This window comes from Corvus cornix, chromosome 15, assembly GCF_000738735.6.
Source record: "Corvus cornix cornix isolate S_Up_H32 chromosome 15, ASM73873v5, whole genome shotgun sequence".
NCBI classification, from domain to species: domain Eukaryota; kingdom Metazoa; phylum Chordata; class Aves; order Passeriformes; family Corvidae; genus Corvus; species Corvus cornix.
In genome coordinates this window covers 12,374,907-12,383,837 of record NC_046345.1, presented here as the reverse complement: position 1 = coordinate 12,383,837, position 8,931 = coordinate 12,374,907, and the positions used below count along the sequence as shown (strand labels likewise).

Genomic DNA, 8,931 nt, shown 5'->3' with positions numbered 1-8,931 from the left:
GGGCAGGGGGTGTGACCAGCCTGGGGGGGTCACACCAAGCACCCCCAGTACCGCCCTCCCCACCCTGAGAGGGGCCCAGGCTTTGGTATATTAAATATTTAATTGGCAGCAAAGGCACCCACTGGGCTCATCAGGAGCAATTAAGCCCCCCCCCCACCTCTGCAGCCTGCCCAGCCCCCCCGGCAGCACCATCCTGGGCACCCACCACAGGATGGGGGGCTCCCACCTTCCCCTCCCCGCTCTCATCCCCTCCAGGGCACCCCAAAATGGGCTGGGGGGAGAGCTGGGGGGGAGCAGAACCCCGCCCAGGCCTTTCCCAGCAGGGCCAGGGCACAGGCAGGGAGCCCCTGGGGGTGCAGGGACACAGCCCTGGCACGGCCCCCCAGTCACTGCAGGGGGGAGATCTTCAGGGGAATCATGATCCGTGATTCCATGGTCCGGATCAGCGGGACTGGGGAAGGAAAGGAGAGAGAGAGGTGAGGGCAGGAGGTCCCCACAGTGGGATGGGGTACCCAGCATGGGCAGGGGGTCCCCAAAGCGGGTGGGGGTCCCGCTCACCAGTGTAATAAACGTTCTCATCCCAGCCCCTCTTCCTCCAGGCCGCGTTCCTCGTCTCCTCCCGGGACTGCAGATCCCTGTAGGCTGTGGGGAGAGGATGGGGCTGGCACCCTGAGCCCCCCAGCCCAGCCTCCAGGCTGGGGGTGCCCCGGGGGTGACACCCCCTTACCCCAGAGGTGATGCACCACGTAGAGCTCCCCGATCTGGGAGAAGAACCCCCCGACTGCCTCCTGGTTCTCCTGGCGGTATTTAATGGCACGAGCCCTGCACAAAGCAGGGGACACATGGAGGGGCTGCCCCAGGGGTTCCCCCTTCTCCAGAGGGAGCTTTTCCCACCTTGGATCCCTCCATGCTGGGAAACCAGTGGCTTACCAGTTGTTGCCCCATTCGATCATGGTCCCTGGCTGGAAACAGGGGAGGAAAACCAATCAGAACTCCCCTGCTTGGGGTTTCCTCATCCAGGAGGGAGGAATTTGGGGGGCTGTCCCCCAAAACCTGGGGTATATCAGCCTGAAGACCCCTCCCTGAGGCACGGGGTGACCCCCACCTTCAGCTTGTAGGTCCTCAGCTCGTAGATGTTCGGTCCCTGCCGGGGCTGGGGCTCGTTCCAGAAGCTGAATTCCAGGAGCAGCTGGTTCCTGCGGGACAGCAGCATCCGGCTCCTCTCCTTGCGGAAGTCCAGGTACTCCTGGGGACAGCCCCAGCCGGGGGTTTCGGGGTGGGGGCGACGTGGGCCAGGGGTGTTGGGCACAGGGGTCTCGCCCCCACCCCAGTGGTACCTTGTTCTGCCGGAGCTTGCTCATGCAGTCCATGAGCGCCGGGTACCCGCCCGAGAAGCGCCACAGGTGCACTGCAAAGAGGGTTTTGGGGGTGGGGAAGAGGAGCAGCACCCCAAAATCCTACCAACATCTCTGCCTTCGGAAGTGGAGGCAACGGGATCCGCCACCTGCCCTCACCTGCCTGGTCCTGCTCGCCATACCACGTGTTCCAGTTGCCCACCAGGTCACAGGGGTAGTCGGGGTCCGAGTGGAGCTTGGGCAGCACCTCCTCTCTGTGGGGGCACAGAGGGGGGCAGTGGGGTGGGGGGGCAGCACCCCAAAACCCTCCCAGTGCCCCTCTTTGCCCTCCCAGGGTTTGCCCAAACAGGATCTGGAGCAGCTTTGGGGCTGCATCCATTTCACAGCGAGGGAAACTGAGGCACGGCACAGGGACACGGACCCACCCAGGAGCCCCAGGAGCCCTGCACGAGCCCTCCCACCCCTCTCACTCCAGAGCAGCACCCCAACATCCCGCTGGGATGCTGGGAAGCCCCCTCAGTGTGCTCACGTCAGCTTGTTGTAGGCTTCCAGGCACTCCGGCTTCACATTGTGAACTGCAGGGACAGGAGAGGGGCTGGGAAGGGGGGAAGGAAGGGGAAGGATCCAGGAATGGGGGTCCCAGTGGGTGAGGAGGGGCAGCAGAGCGGGGTGCCCGCCTTCTTCCCGGCAGGAGCACTCACACTGGATCTTGTAGAGGTTGCTGGTCTCCTTCTTGGAGAGGAGGTTGGAATGCGCGTCCTTGCGCGGATCCACCTTGTGCACGAAGAGGGAGCGGAACCAGCTGCCCTCGGCATCCCTGGAGTACCCCCTGCAGCACAGCAGGGCAGGGGAGACACCGGGAATGACCGGGAATGACCAGGAATAACCAGCTGGACAGCAAAATGGGATCCAGAGGCCTCACTGCCAGTCCTGCGGGCAGCTGCCTCCGTTGTCCGGCTTCCGGGGGGCCCTGGGACTTCACCGGCTTCTGCTCAGTTCATACTGGGAGCCCTGTCCCAGTTCTAGGGTGGGTCTGTCCCTAGTGCCAGTCTGTCCCCCTGAATCCAGATGGATCCCAGAATCCAGAGGGATTTTGGCCATGCTGCCCCAACAGAGCAAGGGCGCTGCTGTGGGGGTGTGGGACACGGGGGGCAGCCCCATGGGAGCCCCCTCAGCCCCAAGGGCCACTCCAGTGGCAGTGACCCCTCCATGGGCAACGGGACATGGGGCAATGGGGGCATCCATAGGATCCCCTTTACCCAGGGGCTGCTCCAGTGGCGGTGACCCCTCCGTGGGCAAGGGGACAAGGGGACATGGGGCGACGGGAGCAGCCCCCCAGCCTGTCGCCCGGGGTCCCCCATCAGCCCCAGGGGTGGCTCCGGTGCCCCGGCGAAGGTCGGGTCCTCCCCAGGGTAGTGGCGGGGGAGGGAACGGGGCCCCTCGGCCCCGGGTCCGAGCTGCGGCCGGACCTTTGTCCCCAGTGAGGCAACGACCGTGGGGCCGCTCCGGGGGCCGCCCGCGGGGTCCGGGAGGGCCGCGGGGTCCGGGGAGGGCTCAGGGGGCTCAAGGACGGGGTTGCGGGGTCTTCGCCCGGGGGGATGCGGGGAGCGGGGGGGAATGCAGGGTCCGGAGGGGGTGAGGGGTCCAGGAGGGGATCAGGGTAGCGGGGTGTGGGTGTCCCGACCCGGGGGGATGCAGGGTCCGGAGTCCGGGAAGGATGCAGGGTCCAGGGGGAGGATCAGGGGAGCGGGGTGCGGGGGTCCCCTCCCGGGGCGCTGCGGGAAGCGGGGGGGATGCGGGGGCAAGGGTAGGGATCAGGGGTCTCAGAGGCGGGGATACGGGTATCCCGGGCCGGGGGAATGCGGGATCCGGAAGGGATGCGGAGCCCGGGGGGAATGCGGGGTCCGGGGGGTGGGGATCGGAGGGCTCAGGGGAGCGGGGTGCGGGAGGATGCGAAGAGCGGGGGAGATCTGGGCCTCAAGGCCTCAGAGGTGGGGTCTCAACCGGGGGGCATGCGGGGAGCAGGAGGGATGCGGGGTCCTGGGAGATGCAGAGTCCAGGGCGGGAGGATGCGGGGTGTCCCCGCCGGGGGAGATGCGGGGAGCGGGGTGGACGCAGAGTCCGGGGTAGGATGAGGGTTCCGGGGATGCCGCGGGGGCTCTCAGGGCGGGGGGTCCAGGGGTCCCCGCCCGGGGGGCCCCCACTCACCGCGCGCCCCGCGGGGCCGCGCCCGCGCCCCCGCCCCGCAGCCGCCGCAGCGCCGCGCTCCCGCCGCGCGCTCCCGCCGCCATCTTCCGCACCGGGGCGGGGCCGCGCGCGGCGCGTGCCCACCGGGCCCCGCCCCCTCGGCCCGGCCCCGCCCCCTTCAGAAGCTGGCCTGCAGCAGCGTGATCCTGATTGGCCGCCCGGCCGCGCCTTCGCGCGCCCAGCCACGCCCCCCCGCCCCCGCCCGCCGCCGCCGCGACGCGTCATTGGATGCCGGCGCGGGGGCGGTGCCCGCGGGTCCGGCGGCGCTCGGCAGCCAATCAGAAGAGGCAGTTGGAGAAGCCGGTGGCTGATTGGTCCCGATGTCTCGCTCCGGCGCTGCTCCGGGGGGGCGGGGCTTCTGCGGGTTCCGCCCTGGGGAGGCGGGGTCAGAACGGGCGTGGCCGAGGGGGGCGTGGCCGAGGGGGGCGTGGCCGAGGGGGGCGTGGCCGAGGGGGCGTGGCCGAGGGGGCGTGGCCGAGGGGGCGTGGCCGAGTCTCACCTGCGGGCGCGGGCTCGGGGCGTCCCCGTGGCCCCCCCCCCGTGGCCCCGGTCCTGGGGGGACACCCCCGCGTCGGGGGCTCCTCCTGGGCTTGGGGCACCTGAGGAAAGGCACAGGGAGCGCTGCTCCGGCGTCCCCAGAGCCGCTCCTGCCCCAGACCCCCCTCTCTGCCCAGAGCCCCCTCCCTCTGCCCCATAGCCCCCCCATTTTGCCCCATAACCCCCTCCCACCCCACAGATCTGCGCCACAATCACCCCAGTACTTGCCTCCCCTCTATTCCCCCCGCCCAGTACAAGTCCCAATGCCTCCCCCTCCCCAGATCTCACCTCGCCGGGGGGCAGTGGAGGCTCTGGGGGGCAGCGAGGAGGGGGCACGGGTGGGCTCCCCAGCCCCCGACCCGGGGAGTGTGTGGGCAATGGGGGCGAGGCGGGACCTGTGCTCCGGACTTCCCGGGGTGTCTGCAGGGAGAGGGAGCGGGGGGAGCTGGGAAGGGGGGAGAAAACAGGGGTTAAAGGGTTAACTGCCCCCAAGTGACCCCCACCCCAGATTCCTCAAACCCTCTCTGACCCTCACAAAGCCTCCAACCTCCTCCTGCAGCCTGGGATCCCCCAAACTCCTCAGTACTCTGGCCCCCTGTGCCCCCCGCCATGGACCCAGGCCCCCCGTGCCCCGCTCACCCGGGCAGGGCCAGTGATCCCGACGCCCCCCGGTGCCCCCCGTGCCCCGCTCACCCGGGCAGGGCCGATGCCCCCCGGCGCAGGGCGCAGACCCAGGCGTGCAGCTCCTCGGGGGTCTCAGCCCCCAGGCAGTAGGTTCGCATCCCGGGATGTTCAGCCTGGGAATGGGGGATCCTTGGTAGGCGGGGCTCAGGTATCCGGGTCCCATGCTCCCCACCCAGGGCACCCCCGGATCCCGGCACCCAGGGGGCCGGGGCTGACCGTGAAGAGGAATTGGGGGGCTCGGGGGGCGCGGGGGGCGGGGGGCAGGATGCGGATCTCGTAGCCGGGCAGGGGGAGGCCGCCCCGCACTTGCTGCTCGCTGCTGTCTGGGGAACAGAGGAGGGGTCACAGTGGGGGCACCAGAACCCCCCTCTGCACCCCGATCTCTCCAGTACCATCAGGGAGAGGCCGGGGAGCTGCTCTGAGTCCCACCGGGTGCCCCCAAGCCTCCCGGAGCCCTCCAGAACTTGGAACCCCACCAAGGATCTCTTCAAGCCCCCAGGGACCTCCAGTGGCCCAGGGACCCTCGATCCTGGCGGGATCCCTGATCCAGCCAGAGACCCCCCCCAATCCCCCAGAATTCCCAATGCTCCAGAGACCCCAATTCCCGGGGGATCCCTGACTCCCCCAGACACCCCCAAATGCCCCAGCGATCCTAGATCCCACTGGAATCCCTGACCTCCCTAGGGACCTCCAACACCCCAGGGACCCCCCAATCCCCCAGGATTCCTGGTCCTCCAAGGACCGCCCAACATCCCAGGAACCCTGAGCCCCTCGGGAATCCCCAATGAGTCAGGGACACCCCGGGGATCGCTGACCCGCCAGGGACCCCAGGTCACCCAAGACGCCCCTCACCCCCAGGTCCCCACGCCCTCCGGGTGTCTCCAGAGCCCCTCGGCCCCCCTCACCCCGGTAGTAGTAGAGGCAGAGATCCACCAGTACAAACCAGCGGCGCTTCCAGAGCCGCAGCCCCGAGCTGTCCTGAGAGGCAGGGAGGGGGAAGGGGGACAGGGGCTGAGCCCCCGCAGCCCATCACCCCCCCCGGGACCCTCAATCCCTTCTGATCCCCCCGGGACTCCCTGCCATGCCAGACCCCCAAACCCCATAATCCCCTCCGCACCCTCTTCCATCCGAGACCCCATAACCACCACACACTGCCCAGTCTGACCAAGTGTCTCCGACATCCCCAAACCCCCCAAACCCCATAACCCTCCCTCACCACCTCAGATTCCCCCACCCCCTCTGATCCCCCCCAAGCCCCATATCCACCCCCAGGACCCCCTGACACTCTAAACCCCCCCAACCCTGTACACCCTCCAGCTCCTCCCCACCACCCCAGGTACCCCCAAATCCCACAAGCCCCCCAGAACTCCCCACCTCAAACCCCATACACGCCCTGAATTCCCTCCCCAGCCCTCCCCGCGCCCCCCGCCTCACCTGCTTGTGCAGCCAGCCCTGCATGGCGGGGGGGGTGCGGGGGTCTCTCCGCAGCGCCTGCTCCCCCTTTCCAAAGGCGTGGACCCTCGGCACGGGCCGGCAGGGCTGGGCAGGGGAGTCACCCATGGCAGGAGGCCAAGGAAGGCCCCCCCAGCGCCCCCCTACCCCAATTTATCTTTGTACCCCACAATGCCCCCCCAGCTGCCCAGGGCTCCCCCCTTGTGCCCCATAAGTCCCTATGGAGCCTTGGGCTCCCCAAACCCCCCAGTGCTCCACGTGCCCCCCTCGAGTTCCCGTGGGTGCCCAGGGCTCCCCAAGAACCCCTCCCAACCCCTACAACCCCCCCAAACCCCCCCGTGGTTCCCCAGTTTTTCCCCCCTCATGTCCCCCACCCCTTTCGCCCACCTGGCTGCGGGGTCCGGCGGGGGCGGGGTCCCGGCGGGCGAGGTCGTCGCTTTCTGCCATGGGGAGTCCTGCGGGGGGGTCCCCGTCAATGTTCCCATTGTCCCCGCGGGGACAGAGGCCCCGTTCTTCCCGCTGCGGAGGCGGGGGCCGCTCCTGGACGCCCGGGTCCCCCCCGGGGGTGTCGGAGGAGCTTCTCAGCTCCCGCTGGTCCCTTCCCCCTCTTACTCCTGCCCGGTTCGGGTCGGCCTCGTTCCCCCGTGCTGGTCCCAGTTCCCGTCCCAGTAACCCCGAACTGGTTCCAGTTCCCGTCCCGTTACTCCATGCTGATCCCAGTTCCCGTCTCGTTATCCCCGTGAACGTCCATTTTCCGTCCCAGTATCCCTGAACCCCTCCGTCCCAATTCCCACGCCGTAATCCCCGTGCTGGTCCCAGTTCCCGTCCCAGTATCCATAAACTGGTCCCAGCTCCCGTCCTAGTAACCCTGAACTGATCCCAGTCCCGTCCCATTATCCCCGTGCTGGATTCGGCTTCCGTCCCACTAACTCTGAGCGGGTCCCAGTTTCTGTCCCATTCCCAGCCCGTTATCCCACACCGATGGGGGTCGCAGTCCCTCCCCTTGCCCTGGTGACGGGTCCCTGTCACCGTCCCATCATCCCAGCGCCGGTCCCAGTTCCATTACCGCAGCTGGTTCTGCTCCCAGCCCTGTCCCGTGTCCCGGTATTGGTGCCAGTCCCGTCCCGTTGCCCCGCGCTGGTCCCAGCCGCAGTCCCAGTCCCGGTCCTGCCCCGTGTCCCCGCCCGCGCCGGGCACTGGTCCCAGGCTCTGCCCCCACCCACGAGCCCGGACACCCGGGTCCCCCCGGGACCGCGTGGGCCCCCTCGCCCTGGCAACCACCGAGGGGCAGCCCCCCGCGTCCCGCGTCACCCAGGGAACCCCGGTGTGCGGGGACACCCTCGGCCCTGGGGACACCCGTGACACGGAGTCACCCCGCGGCCGCGGGGACAACGGGGGCAGCGGAGACACCTCAAGGACCTCACGGACCCACAAACCCCGCTCATCTCAGGGATCCCTGACACCCCGAGGACCCCTTATACCCCACGGACTCTGGACACCTCCGGACACCTCCGGACACCCCCAGACCCCTGACACCCCCACGGACCACTGACAGCCACGGACTCCGGGCACCCCAGGAATCCTTGGCACCCTACGGACCTCGGACACCCCAGGACCCCGGACACTCCTCGGACTCCTGACACTTCATGGGCCCCAGACATCCCGGGGACCCCGGACTCCCCACAGACCCTGGACACTCCGGGTGACCACGCGGATCCCGAACACCCCACTGACCCTCCAGAGACCCCGGACTCACCACAGACCGCCCAGAGACGCCGGACATCCCTGGATCCCGGGTACTCCGCGGACCCCTGACACCTCACGGGCCCCGCACACGCCAGGGTCCCCTGCCACCCTCCCGTGTCCCCGTGTCCCCGTGTCCCGTGTCCCCGTGGCCCCGTGGCCCGGTGGCCCCGTGTCCCGGTGTCCCCGTGTTCCCGTGTCCCGGTGTCCCGTGTCCCGGTGGCCCCGTGTCCCGGTGTCCCCGTGTTCCCGTGTCCCGGTGTCCCCGTGTCCCGGTGGCCCCGTGTCCCGGTGTCCCGGTGGCCCCGTGTCCCGGTGTCCCCCGTGTTCCCGTGTCCCGGTGTCCCCGTGTTCCCGTGTTCCCGTGTCCCGGTGGCCCCGTGTCCCGGTGTCCCCGTGTTCCCGTGTCCCGGTGGCCCCGTGTCCCGGTGGCCCCGTGTCCCGGTGTCCCCGTGTTCCCGTGTCCCGGTGTCCCCGTGTTCCCGTGTTCCCGTGTCCCGGTGGCCCCGTGTCCCGGTGTCCCCGTGTTCCCGTGTCCCGGTGGCCCCGTGTCCCGGTGGCCCCGTGTCCCGGTGTCCCCGTGTTCCCGTGTCCCGGTGGCCCCGTGTTCCGTGTCCCGGTGGCCCCGTGTCCCGGTGTCCCCGTGTTCCCGTGTCCCGGTGTCCCCGTGTCCCGGTGGCCCCGTGTCCCGGTGTCCCCGTGTCCCGGTGTCCCCGTGTTCCCGTGTCCCGGTGGCCCCGTGTCCCCCCGCGCCGGGTCCCGGTGCCCGCCCCCTCCCACTCCCACGCCCGCGCCTGCAGCGCGCTCCGCCCGCCACCAGGGGGCGACATCGCCACGTCCCACCGCTTCCTCACACCTCCCGTATGGCCCCGCCCCACCCCGCCCCTTTCATTGAGCGGCGTCCGTTTTACCC

General features: G+C 69.6%; 2 protein-coding genes across 2 annotated transcripts; both read right to left on the bottom strand.

Moving 5' to 3' along the window:
- Positions 1 to 87: 87 nt before the first annotated feature.
- On the bottom strand, positions 88 to 3,646 carry NIPSNAP1 (nipsnap homolog 1). The gene is made up of 10 exons (XM_039561236.1): positions 3,564 to 3,646; positions 2,057 to 2,184; positions 1,885 to 1,930; positions 1,515 to 1,609; positions 1,338 to 1,408; positions 1,106 to 1,246; positions 931 to 962; positions 728 to 822; positions 559 to 642; positions 88 to 451 (listed from the first exon to the last, which is right to left on the bottom strand). Exons 1-10 carry the CDS (start codon positions 3,644 to 3,646, stop codon positions 387 to 389), a joined length of 840 nt encoding a protein of 279 aa, XP_039417170.1. The 3' UTR covers positions 88 to 386.
- Positions 3,647 to 3,720: 74 nt separating this feature from the next.
- Positions 3,721 to 7,419, bottom strand: LOC120410865 (pleckstrin homology domain-containing family A member 4-like). Its single transcript, XM_039561345.1, has 9 exons — positions 7,342 to 7,419; positions 6,663 to 6,730; positions 6,258 to 6,362; positions 5,729 to 5,801; positions 5,040 to 5,146; positions 4,833 to 4,936; positions 4,428 to 4,584; positions 4,102 to 4,201; positions 3,721 to 3,974 (listed from the first exon to the last, which is right to left on the bottom strand). The coding sequence occupies exons 2-9, from the start codon at positions 6,720 to 6,722 to the stop codon at positions 3,721 to 3,723; spliced, it is 960 nt and encodes a 319-aa protein (XP_039417279.1). The 5' UTR covers positions 6,723 to 6,730; positions 7,342 to 7,419.
- Between the last annotated feature and the right edge of the window lie 1,512 nt (positions 7,420 to 8,931).

Excerpts from the sequence above, each read along its gene's own strand:
- NIPSNAP1 (XM_039561236.1), bottom strand. The coding sequence starts at position 3,646 with ATGGCGGCGGGAGCGCGCGGCGGGAGCGCGGCGCTGCGGCGGCTGCGG. Across the intron at positions 2,185-3,563 it reads GCGGCCCCGCGGGGCGCGCG|GGGGTACTCCAGGGATGCCG; the intron begins GTGAGTGGGGGC and ends GCTGTGCTGCAG. Across the intron at positions 1,931-2,056 it reads CAACCTCTACAAGATCCAGT|TTCACAATGTGAAGCCGGAG; the intron begins GTGAGTGCTCCT and ends CTGTCCCTGCAG.
- LOC120410865 (XM_039561345.1), bottom strand. The coding sequence starts at position 6,722 with ATGGCAGAAAGCGACGACCTCGCCCGCCGGGACCCCGCCCCCGCCGGA. Across the intron at positions 5,802-6,257 it reads AGGGCTGGCTGCACAAGCAG|GACAGCTCGGGGCTGCGGCT; the intron begins GTGAGGCGGGGG and ends CCTGCCTCTCAG. Across the intron at positions 5,147-5,728 it reads CTGCCTCTACTACTACCGGG|ACAGCAGCGAGCAGCAAGTG; the intron begins GTGAGGGGGGCC and ends TCTGTTCCCCAG.